This window comes from Durio zibethinus, chromosome 10, assembly GCF_047325235.1.
Source record: "Durio zibethinus cultivar Kanyao isolate XHJ-2024 chromosome 10, ASM4732523v1, whole genome shotgun sequence".
Classification (NCBI taxonomy): Eukaryota; Viridiplantae; Streptophyta; class Magnoliopsida; order Malvales; family Malvaceae; genus Durio; species Durio zibethinus.
Genome location: NC_143171.1, coordinates 9,001,897 through 9,022,338, shown reverse-complemented (window position 1 = coordinate 9,022,338; position 20,442 = coordinate 9,001,897). Strand labels below are relative to the sequence as shown.

The following is a 20,442-nucleotide window of genomic DNA, read 5'->3' as shown; positions in this document are numbered from 1 at the left end:
TGGTCGTCGGTGACCCAAAAAAGCCCAAAAAACACCCAATTGATCCTATTGACCCCTTTATCCCCTTTTTGACCTCCTCTTAGCTTGAAACCACCCCAAGCTTCCTAAATCTAAGTAAAACCATTCAGCTTCACTAAAAAAAAACCCTAAATTTTTTTCTTTTCTTTTTATGTTTTTTGGATTTCTTTGTTAATTTTATTTATGTTGGCACTAGGTTCCCTTACCAAAGAGGTTGTGTTTTTTGTTTGTTTGCATGATTTGTAGTGGTTTGAGATTTTTTTTTTTTATTCTAGCAAAGGCCTTATTTTTTTTTTTTGATAGTTTTTCTTGGTTTCTTATTTTGTAGATGTAGATACCCCATTTAGTCAGGGGTTTTTTTAATTTAATTTTAGGTTTTTAGTATTTTATTTAGTTTAAGATTATTTATTTTTTTAATTAGTTGATTTATGGCTTTTAAAAAAAAAGAAAAGAAACAGTTTGTTTTAGTTTGAAGTCTAGTGTTCTAATTAAAAAATGTATTAGGTTAAGAGGTGGACTTGGATTAAAAATCCAAATTTGACTTTGATTAGGAGATTGAAACCAAAAAAACCTTATTCTATTGTGATTTGGATTAGAGACCTATAAAAAGACCCCATTATGATCAATTAGAAACAACCAAGAATCAATTTGAAAAATCAAGGGAGAAAGAGTAAAAATAAAGCATAAAAATTGAGAGTTTTTTTATACTCTTTTCTAGTGTTTTAGGTTTAGAAAATTAAGATTTTCTTTTGGGAGTTCTGTATTAGGGAAAGGAGTTAAGAAGAAATATAATTACCAAGGCCTATGTGCTTTAGAATCAATCTTGATTCAATCTTTGGTATTTGCTTTTTACTTGTCTTTTTTTTTTAAAGTCTAGTTATCTTTGTATTTTATAATAATTATCTATTTATTTATTTGTTTGTTTATTGGTTTATTTTATTTATTTGACTATTTATGTCTAATTTTTAGGAAAAATTAGAAAGTATTTAAAAAAAATAAAATAAAACATTAATAATTTTTTTTAGAATAATTAATAATTATCCAAGGATGAAAATCTTAGAAATTTCAAATGGTAAATTTTCTAAGAAATCTCTATGTGAGAAATTTTTCTAAATTTGACCCAAATTGTGAAATAATTTAGATGAAATTTCAATAAAAATAATTATATTTTTTGCAAATAAAAAAATTTAAAATCTAAAAATAAAACTTAAAAATTTTGTTGAAAATATTTGACAATTATCCAATGATGAAATCCTAAAAAAAATCACAAATGGTTAAATTTTTATAAGATTTCAAGGTGAAAGGTTTTTTTTTTTTTCTAAATTCAACCAATACAGTGAAAGAATTTAAATGAGACTTCAAAAGATAATTTTCATACTATTTTCTTTCCAAAGATTAAGAAACTAACAAGAGTTTAGATTTTAAATAGACCCAAATGATAAAAAATTTAGAAATAAAACTTGTAAAATAAAAATAAATTTTGATGATGAAATTCTTAATAATCACAAATGAATGATTATCTAAAATATTTCTATGTGAAAATTTTTTTTAAATTTTGACCAAAATGGTGGAAGAATTAGATATATTTTCAATAAAAACAAAAAAAAATAATTAAATCTCTTTTCGACGACAAAGCTTCTTCAAAAAAATAAATGAGATTCTTGAATACATTTTAAGTGAAGAAATATTTTTAAAAATTCTTCCAAATTGATGGAGTAATTTTAGGAGCCTTTTTCAATATTTAAACATTAAAATAAAGATCATTAGAACCAAGATGATTGTTAGGATAATTTAAAATTAAATGGTACCATCTTAAGATGGGCATGTAGGGGTATTATATCGTTTCTTGCATGTAATCGAACTCTCGAATCTTGTTATGATTAGTAGATCAGAAACTATTCTTTAAGGACCCTTAGTCAAACTTAAGAGTTCTTTAAAATGATAGATTCATTAGGTGACTAATCACACTTAAATAAAAATAAGTGATAACTGTTATTGTTAACTTTAACTATATATTTATGGATCTATACGTTATGAAGTAGAGTTCTTTGTATTTTTAGTGGTTTTTTTTTTTGTTTTTTGATAGAGTTTTTCTCTTTTTTTTTTTAGGGGGGTTATGGGGTTGGCGATGGTGACCTTGGTTTAGCGCAGGGGATTGAACGGTGGCTGTGTTTAGGGTTGGGTTATGTGGCAATCAATGGGTAGTTGTGATGGATGAGGGTGTATTGGGGTTTTTGCGTTTACTAGTGATGAGGGGCTGGTGTTGGATTTAGGTTTAATCTAGTGGTGGAAATTTGTGGTAGAATCTCCCTTTTTTTTTTTTTTTTTTTTTTTTCATCCCTCTTCATCCTTATTCGTGTAAAAGGATGGTGGTAGATGTGGCCATTTGAGAAGGTGAAGTTGGTGACTAGCAGGGTATGGGTCTTAGGTGGCAAGTGGTGTATGGCAATTAAAGAGGTTAGTACTATGGATGGCATCGTATTGTTTTCTTTTTTTTTTTGTTGGATTATTTTGATTATTATTATTTTAATACCATTTAAAAATTAACAAATAAAAATTAAATTGAAGCTAAACAAAATAAGCCTTCAAATGAGTTCTGTTTTGGTGATTGGGCCAAAATATTGAAATCGAGTCTAAATCCAAAAAATTCACGCTCACAAATTTAAATTGAGACCTAATTCAACGAACCCTATTATGTATGCATAAGTCAACGTCTAGTTGTTTTTTGTTATTGGTTTGGAAACTGGTCTTCCAACTTGAAGTTCCATTCTCTAATATTAACTAATCTGACAGAGTAATTCATATAAGAATTTGATGTTGGTCAAAAGTTATAAAGAGGTAACTGACTAAGAACCTAAGGACTCTGGCATTGAACCCAAACAAACGTGGGTCCTTTCCTTCCCAAAATTAAGCCCAATCTTAGCATATCCATGAAAACTTGATCAACACAGAATTTCCCTCTCTCTCCCTCACTCTCTCCGTTGGACGATTAGAAGAGAAATGGCTTCGGGGGAGAGGAATCTCCTCCTCCTTAATTTCTTAACTGTGGTTTCATTGTCAATTCTCTGTGCCGACAAAGCTTTTTCCATTCGGATCTCAACCGCGCCTAGGGAACTATCAGATCAGTCCCTGAAAACCGCGGTTTTCGCTCTCGGTAGCTTCTGGAGATCGGAAGCCGTCTTCGGATGCTTAAACGGTGTCGTTCGAACTACTGCTGGTTACGCTGGCGGATCCAAAATCAACCCCGCATACAGAAGCTTAGGCGACCATGCCGAGTCTGTATTGGTTCGTGATTTCTCTATTTATTTTCCTTTCATTGTTTCATATTAGATAAAACTTAGTAGTAATATTTTGTTTATGATTCCTGAGAACATGTAGACAATGGATCTGTTATTTATTTAGTTGCTGAGTTTGTGATATAGTAGTTTATACTGTTGTTTTTGGAACGAATTCATCCAAAAGATAAAAGAAATTGAAAAGATGGTTTTTAATTTCCATTTGAATTTGATAGAATATGGGTATGTGAATGATGAACAGGTTGAATATGATCCAAAGGAGATTAATTTCAGGCAACTTTTGGAGATTTTTTGGTCTAGTCATGATCCAAGACAGGTTTTTGGCCAAGGTCCAGATGTTGGTAATCAGTACAGGTAACCATCATGACCAAAAAACCATATTATTTCTTAATAATCCGTCCTTTTTAATGATAAGCTTTCATATCTTAATTCAACAGGTCTATTATTTTTACGAATGGGGCTGAGGAGGCTAGATTAGCTGCAATGAGCAAAGAAAGCGAACAAACCAAGTCGCGGAGCAGCATTGTGACAACTCAAATTCAACAACTTGGATCATTTTACCCTGCGGAACCTGAACATCAGGTTTATTGCTCTCCCATTTCACTTTATTGTTTGAGAGAGGCAGTAAGGAGCTGACATTGCGTGAGTATTCGTTGTTGTAGCTTATGATCCACAAGCTGCTTCAAATTGTCAGTTGCTTTAGAATATAATGTGCAGAACTTGTTAATTGGATACAACTGAACCTCATTTAACACGTTGGTTGGGTTGGATGCTTGTTTAGATTTCTGTTATTAGGAGCATGCTGATAATTATGGAGGTTACTGTAAACTAATTTGAATTGCATCTCAGTTTGGAAGAAAATTGTTTGTGCTCTTGTCCAGTTGCAATCTTTTTGTTTCAATTGCCATTATATTAGTGGTCTTCTATTCATTTTTTTTTTTTTTGTTTTTCCTCAATGCTTAAAACTTTTGCTTTTAGACCAGTTTAATTGGCGGGCTTAAGCATGACCTCTGTGTTATAAAAATTATCAACTGATAACCACTAACTTGGTTTTCTATGTGCATATGTATTTGATGATGGAAAAAGTATGTTATCATGCACAGATATGCTATTGCCTATTGATAGATTTAGAAGGTGAAAGGATTTATGGCTCTGATAGGTGAATGACTGAAACATTTCAATGTTTTAAATGTGTAGAAATTTGAGCTCAAACGCCAGCCAATGCTTTTACAGTTGATCGGAAATCTGTCTGAAGATGACCATGAGAAGTCTAATCTAGCAGCAAAACTGAACGGATATGCTGCAGAGCTTTGCCCCCCAAAGATACAAAGGCGGATTGATGCGAAGATCAGTGAAATTATTAGAAAAGTTTGGCCTGTTTTGAGAGATGTATAGCCTGGTCATAGGAGTAGGTTTTAGACGAGTGAAACTGGTTCTGCTTTTCAGGCAGAGCGACTTGATTTTGTGGGTTTATCAATCTGAGGTGAGCTTCGCATAGGTTTGATTGTTTGGATAGAAATTGGATCAAATGTTGTACTATTATTTTGCAGATTCTCTGGGCATAAAAGAAAAGCCTATATTTAGGATATTTTAATGATTCAACCAGTTGGTGTGCTTTATTAATCCCACCAAATCCCGTGACCTCAAGTGTTGATCTTAATTCGGTTAAGGATGTTAGTTTTAACCTTTAGGTATGGTAATGGTTACTGATTAGACTTTAGAGCATTGTCCAACTTTATCAAGTAGGAATATAGTATCTTCAATCAGATTCGGATAATAAAATTATTATCCATCATTGGTTCTATAGTGATATTAGGATATTCATTATCTAGTGATATTAGGATATTCATTATCTGAACTCGATTATGCATAATATATATTTTCAATATTATATATTTTTTATATAATTAATATATATTTAATTAAATTAATTCATTAAATATTTTAATTATGAGTTTTAACTTTAATTTATTTTTCATGAGTTCAATTTAAATTTTTTTAATAATATGCATTAAAATTGTTTTTTTTTCTTAATACAATGGAAGGGCAAAGACCCTTTAAGGAACAGCTAATCTAATCTATGGTAACCAACACGCGTTAAATCTGCCAAGTGGCAGAGTTCTCAATCCAACCGGTGCCAGATGACGAATTTGTAATCTGGAGATGTGTCAAGCGTCCATTGGCCAACCAGTCAGCTACGAAATTCTTCTGTCTAGGAATATGAGACAGTTTCCCGTTCCAATCTTTATTCAGGAGGCTTTTGATTGCTTGGATAATAATGGGACAAACGAGTGTTCTGCTTTATTAATGTCTAGGAACTTAAAGGAGTCTTATTCTATCTCTGTTTTATCTAACCCATATCTTTTGCAAGCTTGGTTCCATGAAAGATTCCCCACAGCCAAACTTGATTCCATTAAAATTGATTTTAAATATAAGTATGAAAAGATAAATTTTGATTTAATAAATGGATATTTAATAGATTTGAATAATTATATAATATTTTCTATATTATATGAATAGATTTGATAATTAAAATATGTGAGAAAACATTTATTTATAATTAGTTATAATCTTGTAATCTGTATATTTATATTTGTATATTTAGAATTAAGTATTTGTATCCCTAAAATTAAAGACAAAAGATTAAGATAAACAATCCCTCAATTATATGATCAGTTTTTAAGAAGATTTAGTTTTTCAGTTTAACTCTTAGTTAGTTGTGTATAAACCTAAAGTTATTGTATAATTTTTAATGAGTAGTTTTTTAATATATATTCAGTTTTTACTCTGAGTTTTTTACATGGTATCAAAGCTTTAGGCTCTTCTTAGGAAGTAAAATTTTTAGCCTTCATTGCTGACTTCTATTTTAGGCCTTCATTATCGAACCCTATCTAGGCCTTCATTGTTGAACCTTGTTAAGGCCTTCATAGCCATTTTATTTTTTCCTTCTTTAGCCTTCATTGCTAAGAGTCATTTCTGGTTATATTTTAAGATTTGTTTCAATTCAAAAAAAAAAAATCACTACCACCTAATTTGAGGAAGTGTCAATTGAAAAAATCACTGTAGTACTATAGATGTATCGAAAACAAAGAGAGTTCGACAGAAAAGAAATTGAAAAGCTAAGAAACCTATTAAAAACCCTAGAAAAGCCTACTATGGTATGTTCTTTGGGTAAGGTCTTTAATTCAGGTAAAGTTTCTGGTTCTCATAAATTAAATATCTTGGTTAAGCCTATTACGAATTCTTGGGTCATTAACTCAAGAGCCACAGATCATATGACACAATTCTCACAATAGTTTAGTACATATACCCTGTGTCCTAGTAATAAGAAAATTATTCTTGCAGATGGTTCACTTACTACAGTAGTAGGATTAGGAGATGTTCAAGTTAATCCCACATTTGTTCTCAAAAATGTTTTTCATGTTCCTGGATTGTCTATTAATATGATATCTATACAAAAACTTACCAGAGATATGAATTGTAAAATGACTTTTTATCTCTCTTATTATGAATTTCAAGATCGAAGTTCAGAAAAGAAGATTGGACTTGTTAAGAAAAAAGATGGACTATACTATCTTGAGACATCAAATAATATAAGTAATATCAAGAATAGTTTACTTTGTCATTTCTTTTTGAATAATCTTCAAATAAAGATAAAATATAGCTTTATCATTTTCGTCTTGGACACTATTCTTTTGAAACTTTGAGAAATATGTTTCCTTCTTTGTTCAAAGGATTAAATATTGAAGATTTTCATTGTGATATTTGTGAACTTGCAAAGCACAAACGCGTGTCTTTTCCAATTAGTAACAAAAAAAGTTTTACTCCCTTTTACTTGATTCATAATGACATTTAGGGTTCCTCTACAATTCTTAATATTTTTGGTGCAAGATGGTTTGTTTCATTTATAGATGACTGTACCAGAGTCTTTTGGATTTTTTAACTTAAATTCAAATCAGATGTGAATAATATTTTTTTAAGCTTCCAAAACATGATCCAAAATCAATTTGAAATGAGAATCAAGAAATTTAAGTTTGATAATGCAAGAGACTATTTCAACCAGAGTCTATCCATCTAGTTTCAAAAGAAAGGGATTATCCATGAGTCATCTTATGTTAATACTCCACAGCAGAATGGAGTGGCAAAGAGGAAAAACAACCATTTACTAACCACAACCCGAGCTTTCCTTTTTCAAGCAAATGTACCCAAATCTTATTGAGGGGAAGCTATTCTCACTACCACATGCATTATAAATAGGTTGCCTTCAAGGGTTTTAGGATTTAAAACTCCTATGAAACTATTATCACAATTCTATCCTAACCTTAATACCACAAACAACCTCACACTCAGGATATTTGGTTGTACATCATTTATTCATGTTCATTGTCATAATAGAGGAAAGTTGGATCCAAGAGCGATTAAGTGTATCTTTGTGAAGTATTCATCAACTCAGAAAAAGGTATAAGTGCTATTATCCTCCTACCAAAAAATTTTATATGTTTACAGATGTCACTTTTGAAGAAAGTAAACCATTTTTTACTCAACCTTATCTTCAGAGAGAGACTTCATTAATAGAAGATAATGATAATGACTTTTTTTTTGCTTGGTTTGTCCTCTTTTTCAACATTTTCACTAATTAATTCTTCTGAGTCAAAACATGTTTCTATTGAACCTAAGTCAAACACTGAATTTGAGTCTAAACCCATTCCAAATACATAAGATGTGACAAAAGATAATATTGTTCTTGATTCTATGAAGGAATTACAGGTGTACTCAAGAAAAAAAGTTTCAAATCCTGAACCAGTGCTAGTCCAAGAATCTGATCCTAACTTTGAAAATGAAGTAACTATAGTTTTTGACTCTATTTCTCAAAATGAGCATGAATATCTTAAAACTATAACTAGTGATTATGATTTACCTATTGCTATTAGGAAAGGAACCAGATAATGTACTAAGCATTCACTATACCCAATCTCTAATTTTGTGTCATTTGAAAAAGTTTTACCATCCCACAAAAATTTTTTTGTGAGCCTAAACACTAATTTTGTTCCAACTACATTATTCGAGGCATTAGCTAGTGAGAAATGGAGGCCTTAGAGAAAAATAAGACATGAGAACTGGTAAAGTTACCTAAAGGAAAAAATCCAGTAGGGTGTAAATAGGTTTTCACTATAAAATACAAGGCAGATGGTATTATTAAAAGGTATAAAGCCAAGTTAGTGGCTAAGGGCTACACTCAAACCTATGAAGTGGATTATTAAGAAACTTTTGCTTCAGTTGCCAAGATGAATACAGTTAGAATTTTATTATCATTGGCTACAAATTACAATTGGCAGCTTCAACAATTTGATGTAAAGAATATTTTTCTACATGGTGATTTGGAAAAAGAAATATATATGAAGGTTTCACCTAGATTTAGAGATCCTCTAGAAGCAAACAAAGTATGCAAGCTAAAAAAGGCTTTATATGGCCTTAAACAGTCTCCTAGGGTTTGGTTCGGGAGATTTGCCAAAGTGATGCTGGCAATGAGATATAAACAGAGTCAAGGAGATCACATATTGTTTATCAAGCACTTTGATTTAGGAAAAGTCACAATTCTATTAGTGTATGTTGATGATATAGTTACAATTGGAGATGATGAAAAAGAGAGAGAATCTCTAAAATAATGTTTGGCTAGAGAATTTGAGATAAAAGAGCTAGAGAGATTGAAGTACTTTCTAAGAATTGAAGTAGCTCACTCACGCCATGGTATTTTCATCTCACAACAGAAATATGTGATGGATCTTCTAAAGAAAATTGGAAAGTTCGCATGTAAACCTATAAATACCCATGTAGATCTTAATTATAAAATTGAAAATGCCACTATAGATAGAGAGATGTACCAAATATTAGTTGGAAGACTCATTTATCTCTAACATACTAGACTAATATAGCATATGCTGTGAGTGTGGTAAGTCAATTTATGCATAATCCTAAAGAAGTACATATACAGGCTGTCTATTATATATTGCACTATTTGAAGACCAATCCTAGGAGAGGTATCTTATTCAAAAAAATTCGGGGTTAGTTCTAGAAGCATATATAGATGCTGATTATGCAGGTTCAGTAATTGATGAAAGATTCACCTCAAGTTGGACTTTCTTATGTGGTAGTCTTGTGAATTGGAAGAGTAAAAAATAAAATGTAGTAGTAAGATCAAGTGATGAAACAGAGTTCAGAGCAATGGCTCAGGAATTTGTGAACTACTATGGTTAAAGATTATCTTAGAAGACTTGAAGATCAAGTGAGATAGACCAATGAGACTTTACTGTGATAACAAGTCTGCAATAAGCATTGCACACAATCTTGTGCAACATGACAAAATAAAATACATTGAAGTAGACCGACATTTCATAAAGGAAAAACTAGACAGTGGGTTGATTTGTACACCTTAAGTATCAACCAAGGTTCAACTTACAGATATATTGACTAAAGGTCTCAGCAGTGCAACATTTCAAGAAATTATTTTCAAGTTAAGAATGAAAAGCACCTATTCACCAACTTAAGAGGAAGTGTGAAAAAACACTTATTTACAGTTGGTTGTAATCTTGTAATATGTATATTTATATTTGTATATCTAGAATTAAGTATTTGTATCCCTAGAATTAAGGATAAAAAATTAGGATAAACAATCCCTCAATTATAGGATCAATTTTTACGAAGATTTAGTTTCTTAGTTTAACCCCTATTAGTTGTTTATAAACCTAAAGTTCTTTTATAATTCTTAATGAGTAGTTTTTCAATATATATTCAGTTTTTACTCTTAGCTTTCCACATAGTTTTATTTATGAGTTTTCCACAAAATCAAAAGTATTTAAATATTTATTGAATTCAAATATTTTAATAAAAAGTTAGATTTGAGTATAAATATTTTTAAATATTGAATAACCTAACCATTGTCATTCCTGGTTAGTTTGCAATTAAGAGATGTTATATGTTAAAAAAAAAAAAAAAGAAAAAATAGTCCAGATGGATAAAAAACTTAGTTTAAATGTTAAGAAAAAAAAAAAGAAAAGAAAGAAAGAGTCAATTAATTATTGAAAAGTAGTTTTTTTATATATATATTTGAAGTTATTAGGATTTTAATGTCCTTAAAATTAAAAATTAAATACTTTATTAATATTATTATTGTTGTGAAAAATAGTTTATTCTAAAATTTAATATTCTAAACAATAATGTGTTAGTTGAATAAATTTAACTAGTGAAGGCAATGGGTCGAGTCAACGTGAGTTTTTGTCAATCTCAATTCCGATCTGACCCAACATTAGATTATTATTTTTAAATCTAATTCCAACCTTATACATATATGCATAATCCGTGTTTGACTCACATTCGATCCAAAATTAATTTAGTAATTTTAATTTAGTAAAATATTCATAAAAGTATTATTTTTAATATAAATTACATCTTAATTATATAAAAATATAATATTTTTATTAAATCCATATCTTAAATTAAGGTTTTAAATAATAATTTTATTAATATCTATATACATAAATATAAAATTAAATAAATTTTGTATATATCAAAATGGAGTATCCTAAAACTCATCTTTGATCCGATCCTTATTTTTTTAAAATACTTTACCTGTTTTTGAACTAACCTTCAATTTTCACAAAAAAAATTGACCTTATTGGATTGAAGTGAATCAAAACTCATGAGGTATAGATTATTTTGTCATCTCTAAATTTAATGTTGTTAATTAATTATTAAATACCAAATTATGATATAAAAGTTTGATTGATATAATTCAAAAAATTAAGTGTTTATTAGGTTTTTTTACTAAATCTTTTGTTAAAAAAAAAAAATACTATAACTTTATAAATATTTTTTATTACAACCATGTCATGATAATGATTCACTCTATCAAGTTATTCAATCTTGCCGATGACTTTTTCACATGAATTTGAATTGCTCTGTTGTTCACTTTTATGGAAAAACCAATTTTTGAGCAAGTTTTCTAGCAAATTATGCTTAAAGTAATGGTGATGATTTTGAAGTTATTAATTTACCTTTTCCTCCTTCTACCTTGGATTATTACTAGAATATCTCTCAAGTGTTGCAAGGCTTAAAGCTTATGTAGTGTAAGCAATTTACTGTTTTTTTGCACTTAAAAAAATAAAAAATAAATAAATTATTTAAAATTATATATGATTAATGTAATTAGATAATATTTTTCAAATAAAATTGACTTATTGTAGACACCTAATTTTACTTGAAACAATTTGATACCATTCAAACTAATGTTGATCCGAGCTTGTTTTGTACATGGGCCAAAAACATTACTTTAGGCCCATTATGCAACCTATTTTAAAGGCATATTATATAGTCCATTTTAAAAGCCTAATAATGACCCACAAAATGGCCCATTTTTTAGCCCAATTAAAAATAAGCCTTAAAATGGCTTAAAAAGAATTTAAACCCAAATTGGCTATTAGAAATAACCTAAATGATGAAACTTGTAGATACCTAATTTGGTCTAGTCCTGGATCAATTGGACCTGGTCCAAAAGGGTAGGCCCAATTTTACTTTTATTTTGTATTTTATATTTTATATTTTATATTTTATATTTATATTTTATATTATATATATTTTCCTTTGTATCTTATGTATTTATTATTTATTTATTTATTATTATTATTTATTAATATATATATCTTTAGTATTATTATTTTCTTCTTTTTCTTTCTTTTCTGTTAATATTTATATATATATTTTATTTATCTAGTTATATATTTATTATTATTTATCTATTCATATATTATAATTTATCTATTATTTTTTTAATTTATCTGTTAATTTTTTGTTTTATCTGATTATTTTCATTTAATTATCTACTAATATTTTTTATTTGATTTTTTATTTTTCTGATTTTTTTCGGCTGAAGATTGGATTGGTTTTGGAGGAATCCCATCATGAATTGAGATTCAATCAGAGTTCATATTAGATTCAATGATTGAATCCCAATCCAAATAGGAGTTTGGATTGATCAGAAACTCTTCTGATCAATCCCTGTAAAAAAACCCATGGATCAAAGGAAAAATACACAGAAAAATAGTTACTGGCTGAGAGAAAAGGCAGACACGGAGAAGATTTAAAAGCTAAAAAGGTTTTGGTGCATTTAGAACAGCTCTAAGAATCGATAGGAATTTTTGAAGAATTTTGTTTTGAATTTTTTTCTGGAAATTTTTGGAAAATTTTTAGATTTCGGTTAAACTTTTTGGCGAAGATTGAATTTTTTGGTGACTATTCCGGCCAAGTTTGAATTTTTCGGCCAACTTCTCAGTTTTCAACAACCATTTCCAGAAACCGATCAGTTTTTCGGTGAACTTTCGACCAAAAATCTAGATTCCGATGAAAATTTTTAGAATCCAACGGGCATTCAACCGGAGTTCTTCGAGTTTTTAGAGAGAAGGGAGAGAAGAGGAAGGAAGAAAGAGAAAGGGAAAGAGGGTTCTGCTGAAAAAACAAAGGAATCAGCCTTATATACCCTCCCAAAACGACGTCGTTTCTACGTTAAGTAACCTAGAGGATTTGCGCGTTTTGCCAAGATCCGATCGACCCGAGCGTCGACCCACTTTCGACCCGTGTGCGACCTGTGTCTTCGAGCCATTAGCCGAGCCGAGCCAATACCCTTGAGCCGCGTCTCCGAGCCATTTTTCTTCCTCAAGCCGAGCCAAGCTGAGCCGTTCCTAAGTTTTTTTTTCATTATTTATTTATTTATTTATATTATTATTATATTAGAATTGTTTAATATTTTTATTTTATTTTTATTTATTTATTTATTTATTTTCATTTTTATTTTCTTTAAATAAAATTCAAAAAAAAAATTTTTTGAGGAAAAGTTGAAAGTATCAATTTTTCTCGAAATTAAAAGTTTCCAAAAAATATTTTTGGCGAAAAGTTGAAAGTATCAATTTTTCTCAAAATTAAAGTTTCAAAAAAAACATTTTTAGGGAAAAGTTGAAAGTATCAATTTTTCTTGAAAATAAGCTTTCCAAAAAAAATATTTTTGAGAAAAAGTTGAAAGTGTCAATTTTCCTTAAAAATAAGTTTTCAAAAATGAATTTTTGAGGAAAAATTGAAAGTATCAATTTTCCTCGAAATTAAAGTTTCAGAAAAATATTTTTGGGGAAAAGTTAAAAGTATCAATTTTTCCTGCACAAAAACAATCATTTTTTTCTTCTTTTTTATTTTTTTAATGATAAATAATCCGACGATGGAGCCTCTGCAAGTAAAACAGTAGTTTTCTTGCATACTCTTGAGGTGAGAGGATTTCTCAATTTTTTGCTAAAAGTATTAGAGTCAATTGAAAATAATTTCCAATAATTAATTACCTGATAAATTTTTAAGGCTTATTGGATAAAACAAAATTAAGTTGGTACCATCTTTCGATGGGCGATGTGAGGGTGCTATAACCTTCCTCATGCGTAACCGAACTCCCAAACCTTGTTCTAGTTAGTAGACCTGAACCTATTCTTTTAGGGACCCTTAAACTTAAATGTTCCCTAAAAGGATAGATTCTTTAGGTGGCCAATTGCACCTAGATAAAAAAGATTGGTGGCAATTCCTTAAGTCAATGTCTACTGATAGATCCCCGGATTTAGACATTATGACAGTTTGGCGACTCCACTTAGGACACTTTGAAAGTCAGGCCAACAAATACATTTATGTTATCCAAAAGCCTAATAAAATTGAACCTTTTTATACATATTTTATTTATTCATTCATGTTTATTTACTTTATTAATTATGTCATTCATATGCATGTGCATAACATGAGCTCTGTACCCGAGCTTCGTCCTTTTAGGAGGGAGTAAAGTACCTATTGCTTTCGTGAGGTCTAATGCCTCTGTAGTGACTAGCGAAATACTCCCACTCAAATTGAACCTTTTCCGCTTGTAGCCTGTAATGGGTGAGGATTAGGGTGCCTTACTAGTCTGTGATAGACAAGGATGTAAGGAGCAATTTGGGAACCTTTAGACTTTGACCTTAAACCACATATAGTGAACCTTAAGAGTGCCTAACCTATAGATAGAGCCATCATTCTTCCCTTTTAGAATTGACCAAAAGCATAGGATTCATTCCTTTTACTCTGTGTGATGTTTAAATTTACTTAGTTATTTATTTATTTCTTTTTTCTGGGCATGCTAACCTTTTCTCTTATTTTTTTGCACTGATTCATGCTCATATCATACAGTTGCATAAAGAACATTTGCTTAAAAGATGATCTTCAACAAATTTTTTTCATGGACTCCAATGAACGATTAGTTTGCTCTTCATTCGTATTAGCACCTTGTGAGACACCCAACGAAGTAAGGGCCAAGTCAGAAAAGATTCAACTGAAGATGGGAGATTGTTTACCAATCGGATATGATTCTACTCTGTCTCAAGAAACATTTATCATCTTCAAACAGAACAGTTTAGAGGATTTGGTTAATATCTGGAAGAAGATGAGTCCGTCAAGAAAAGAACAGTTTTGCTAGAGACACGGTCATATAGCACATTTTTTAGCAGTAGTTATTGATGATTAACTAATCAGAGCTGCAGCATAATTCTGGGATCCTACATATAAGTGTTTCATCTTTAATGAAGCTGATATGACTCCCACCATCGAAGAATATTCGATCTTATTGGGTTTACACCGTAAAGCTCATGATAAGATATATGTCAAAAAACACAAGTCAGGATTTCGTAAGGGTCTGGCTCAACTCATGGGGATGGACAAAGAAGTTGTAGATTTTCATACAAAGAAGAAACAAGAACATGTTTGCCTACTTTGGAAGTTCTTTCATGAGTTTCTAGTGCAACATGTCAATGAAGAACGGAGGTTAGATATATTTGCCTTAGCCATATATGAAATAGTGATCTTTCCAAAAGTTTTAGGTTATATTGAGATAGCGGTGGTTGACTTCTTCGAGAGTGTGATCAATGGCTGTAATCTTTCAACGATAATATTAGCAAAGACTATAAGATCTTTGAGTTACTGTCATCGAAATGGAGGGTGCTTTATAGGTTGCATACAGTTACTGTACTTATGGATGAAAAGTTATTTTGAATGGAGAAATGGTGTTTTCTCAAAGCTTTATATCCATAATCGAGCTCCGATCAAGGAATTTTGTGAAAGTGAGAGGTCAGAATGAAAGTCTAAAAAGGAATGGATGACTTTCTTACAAAAATTGACCAGCGTCGATGTAAGATGGTTGGCCCCATGGATGAATCGTGAGCCTATGTTGTATCAATATGGGGATAATATAGTGGTCCCACTTCTGGGTTTATGGGGAGTGATAAATTATTCACCACTCCTAGTAAGAAGGCAATTCAAGTCAGAATACTTTATTCCTATGACTTATGGGCTTCATCAGTTAGATTTCTTTTACAGTGAGCCTAAAGCATTTCAGAGGATGAATGAGATGATTAAAACATAAAAAAATCCTCGAAGAGTGAGTCCTGGACCATTTATTGATAAAGTCACTCCAGGGTACTTGGTTTGGAGAGCAAAATGAAGATAAAAAATGGTATTCACTTATGAAAGCTCTCAACCACCAACAGAAGAAAAACTTGAAGAGACATCATTAGAATTAGAGCTTGCAACAAAAGAATTTAAGTCTGAAAAGGGTAAGTTAAAGTAAAAAATCCAAAAGCTTCAAGAAGAAAAAGACCAATGGAAAGATAGAGCTGAAAGTCATGAAGCTAAAGTTCGTAAGATTGTTAGAGAATATGATACAACTATTGAAAACCTAGCAGAGCTACACCAAGAGCATAAAAGGTTATGTGTGAGAGAAAGGGCAAAAAAAATAACCATTGTTGAGCTGACTGAAGAAAATGCAAGATTGAAGCAAGCATATGTTGAATTGGAAGAAGAAAGTATCCAAGTACAGACAGAGAATAACATGCTGAATAGCTATCTAAACAAGTTGAAACAAAAATTGAATGAATAAGAAGACTATATTGCTGCATTAGTTAGAGAGCATAGAGAGTTATCATACCAAGTCTGGTGTAGTAAAAGAGAGAACTTAGAAAGACAAAAATACATTGAACACCTAATGACCTAAATCTATAAAGGGGTATGTAAGGCAAGAGAGATGGTAGAAGAGGCAGAGGCATTGAAACAAGTGATGGCTCCAGTAAGAGAACCTGGACAGCGTCTATTGAACTTCATCGAAGAAGCCAAGGCCCAGTATAAACAGATTAAGCAATTTTATGATTATAGTTCTAGGATGATAAACACAATGTAAACAAAAGTTTTTTGGAATAAATAAAATCTTTAGTTGAATATCGTCTTTAAGGTAAATGTTTTTTGCATACATGTATTTTTCATTCATTGCATTCTCATTCATTACACTTAACAAAGTAACTATGTGATAGTCATGCAAATTTACTAATTCTAAGATATGGTACTCAAGGTTCAAGGATAGCTCTATCTAGCGAGAACCCTATCTATCGATGCAACACAAGATCCAGAACCAGACAAATGGAGCAAAAAAATTCTCACAGATTTGAAAAGTTAGAAAAAACACAAGAGAAGATTGAAAATGAGTTGAGCAAGATTTTGGATGCTATCAGTAAGCTAAATAAGGGAAAAAGAGTTGAAGAAAATACAAGCCAATAAGTTCCCCCATTACAAGAAGTGGCTGACCCTTTGTACCCTCAAAGTTTTGGTCCACCTCAAGCTCAGTCTGCACAAGAGGTTACACCGTAACACTTCGCATATTCTACATATCCTAGAATACCATCAGCCTCTAACCCAGGGCATTATTATAGTTATGTAAATCATGTCTTTACTGAAAAGATAGTAAAACTGATTCTTGATCTAGATGATTTGAAAGAGAATGAGAAACAAAAAGTAAAAGTGGTGGAGTCTCAAGGAGATTTAAAGATTAGTATGTTGGAACAAAGGCTATGGGCTATGGAAGAAATTAGTTTCTATGGTTCAGTTAATGCTGCTGGGCTTTGCTTAATCCTTGATGTGATCATTTCTCATAAGTTCAAAGTACTAGAATTTAAAAAATATGATGGTACTAAGTGCCCCAAAACCCACATCACCATGTATTGTCAGAAGATGGCAGCCCATGCTCATGATGAAAAACTTTTGATGCATGTCTTTCAGGATAGCCTATAGGCTTTACTACCAGGTGGTATGTTCAGCTAGACAGAACTCGCATTCGCTCTTTGAGCGATATGGCTCATGATTTCATCAGCCAATATCGACATATTATCGATTTGGCTCCTGATCATTTGTCTTTATAGAACCTAGAGAAAAAGGCAAATGAGTCTTTTAAAGAATATGCCCAGAGATGAAAGGATGTAGCTTCTCAAGTTTAACCTCCTCTGACCGAGAAAGAGACTACAGTGCTATTTGTTAGCACTTTAAAACCTCTCTATTATGAAAAGATGATAGGGAATGCTATAAAAAATTTTACTGATATGATAATTTCGAGAAAAATTATTGAGAGTGTCATCAAGAATGACAAGTTGAAAGGAGATGAAACATCTAGCAAGAGGGTCTCGAAAAAGAAAGAGACTGAAGCTCAGGCTATAAGCTTTGATAGACAGTAATTTGAGGGCTATCAACCCTATTCACCGTCAGGATACCTATCATATTACCTTACTGTAAATAACACTTTCCCTTACCCATACCAACCATTTATATAGTCACTTTACCCGTAAACATATCAAATCCCTCATAGGCCTCAAAATATCACATACAGTCCTAACACTTAGCCTACCCCAAGACTTCAAAATTGCCCAACTAACCCCATGGGTGGTTCACGAGAGCAACGAACTACCCGTGAAAAATCTGTATTTGACCCAATTCTAATGACTTATACAGAACTATATAAGAAGCTTTACAACAATCATTTGATTGCTCTTAGTAAGTTAGAACCCCTCAAGCCACCTTACCCCAAGTGATATGATCCCACAGCTCATTGTGACTACCATTATGGGATTACTGATCACTCCGTCAAAAATTACACTACCCTGAAACACAAAGTGCAACAGTTGATCAAGGATGGAATGATTTGCTTTGATACGAAAGGGGTGACTGCATCGAATGTTAGTGGCAATCCCTTATCGAATCATAATGTGAATGCTATAAGTGAAGAACAAGAGTGCCATGTGAAGAAAAAAGTGACAGATATCAAGACACCTCTCAGCCAATTGTTTGATATTTTATGGAAGGCTAATATGATACAACTGGTGAGTCCGCATAATTATCATTAAGTATTTATAACCGACACTAGTTGTAAATATCATAATGGAGCAATAGGCCATTTTATCAAAACTTGTGAGCAGTTTCACCAAGAGGGGCAAAAACTCTTGGATTCATACCAGATGAAGGTCTATGAAAAAAGAGAAGACTTAAAAAGTATTGAGGTGTCCATGACTGATAAGCCTGTAAAGCTGTTTCCAAAGCCAGTGACAATTCATTGTGGGAACAAGCCGAAGTCAATCATAGACAAACTCATCCCCAAGTCGATAACTTTTAAAATTCTGACTCTTTTCTCGTATCAGGATGATAAAGCTGTACCCTGAAGATATGGCTATGACACAGTAGTTCAGGGGCAAGAAGGGAATATCTTTAAAGTTGATGCTTTCAATATAACTGATGTGGAGGTATTACCCGAAGTGAAAGGTGCTACACTTCAAAAATGTTGGAGAAGGCTAAAAAAGAGAAGGCCAAGGAAAAAAAAGGATGGAATAACCCTGAAATAGAACCTGAAGAAGATCACCCAAAATTGGTGTCAAAAAAAGAGGTTTGTAAATTCTTGAAGCTGGTAAAACATAGTGAGTATTCAATTGTCGAACAGTTGAATAAAATGCCAGCTCAAATCTCATTATTATCACTGCTGTTAAACTCAGAGCCACACTGAAACGTCCTACCCAAAATGTTGAATTAGGCATACGTGGCACATAATGTATCTGTTGAGCATGTGAATCACTTGGCTGGAAATCTAGTTATGTTGAACCATATTTCGTTCAGCGATGATGAGATTCCCTTGGAGGAAAAAGGAAATGCTAAGGCTTTGCATATTACAGTCAAGTGCAAAAGCCATATCATAGCCAAGGTCCTTATTGATAATGGTTCTGCTATCAATGTCATGCTTATGTCAACTTTGGTAAGACTACCCATTGACTACTCTCATATGACAGTCAGATGATTGTGAGAGCTTTCAATGGGACCAAAAGAAAAGTTTTGAGGGATATTGAGATGCCCTTACAAATTAGGCCATGCACTTTTAATATGAAGTTTCAAGTAATGGATATCTCTCCATCCTATAGCTGTCTATTGGAAATGCCATGGATTCACATGGCAGGAGCTGTGCCCTTTACCTTGCACTAAAAAATCAAGTTTAATGTTAAAGACCAATTAGTAGTGGTAGTTAAGGAGAAAGATATGCTAGTGACCCAACCATTGAATACTCCATATATAGAGACTGCCGAAGAAGCATTAGAATGCTCCTATCAATCTTTTGAATTGGTTAATTTCGTAGGTGAAGGATTTAAAAATCAACTTTTTTCAAGGATAGTGATGAGCCAAGTTATCAACAAGGGCTAGTATCTAAGACTAGGGCTAGGTAAGAACTTGTAGGGAATAAAGAAACCCACGACGGTGATAGACAATAGCGACAGGTTGGCCTAGGTTATGAGATGGCAAAATGAGAGATCAAGAGAAGGCCAACGGGAAAGACAGTAAGACTAATGGTTATCCTACACCTGTATGAGACTTTCAGACCTGAAGGATTCATGTATCCAGATACAAGTAAAAGCATGGAAAATATTTTTGCCCAGTTAATCATTGATGCTATTGAAGATGAAGGGGAGATTAATCAATAGGGGTGGGTTTACCTTTGTCTGCTAGATTATGAGCTAAAAAATTGGAGTGCCATCGAGATACCTATGACTTTTGAAACTAATACAATGTAATTGTAACATCCCAATAGCTATTACCCAAGGCTTTGAGGTGATCTTTCTTATTTGGGCCATTTATCTTTTATTATTTTTAATAAAAATTAAGAAGGATGCATTTTCATTCATTTCTTCTTGTGTCTTCATTATTTCCATCTTTCCAAACACATCTTGTCAAC

General features: G+C 31.8%; 1 protein-coding gene across 2 annotated transcripts; it reads left to right on the top strand.

Moving 5' to 3' along the window:
• Nucleotides 1-2,786: 2,786 nt before the first annotated feature.
• On the top strand, nt 2,787-4,916 carry LOC111292203 (peptide methionine sulfoxide reductase A5-like). 2 transcript variants are annotated; one of them, XM_089766711.1, is made up of 4 exons: nt 2,787-3,303; nt 3,556-3,668; nt 3,752-3,956; nt 4,512-4,651. In XM_089766711.1, exons 1-3 carry the CDS (start codon nt 3,019-3,021, stop codon nt 3,948-3,950), a joined length of 597 nt encoding a protein of 198 aa, XP_089622837.1. In that variant the 5' UTR covers nt 2,787-3,018; the 3' UTR covers nt 3,951-3,956; nt 4,512-4,651. The 2 variants fall into 2 exon arrangements, with proteins under 2 accessions (XP_089622837.1, XP_022740191.1); XM_022884456.2 differs by having other exon boundaries at nt 2,826-3,303; nt 3,752-3,896; nt 4,512-4,916.
• Nucleotides 4,917-20,442: the final 15,526 nt, after the last annotated feature.

Bases quoted from the DNA above. Each gene is read 5' to 3' on its own strand.
- LOC111292203 (XM_022884456.2), top strand. From the start codon at position 3,019: ATGGCTTCGGGGGAGAGGAATCTCCTCCTCCTTAATTTCTTAACTGTG. The intron at 3,304-3,555 runs GTTCGTGATTTC...AATGATGAACAG, and splicing joins ACCATGCCGAGTCTGTATTG to GTTGAATATGATCCAAAGGA. The intron at 3,669-3,751 runs GTAACCATCATG...TTAATTCAACAG, and splicing joins GATGTTGGTAATCAGTACAG to GTCTATTATTTTTACGAATG.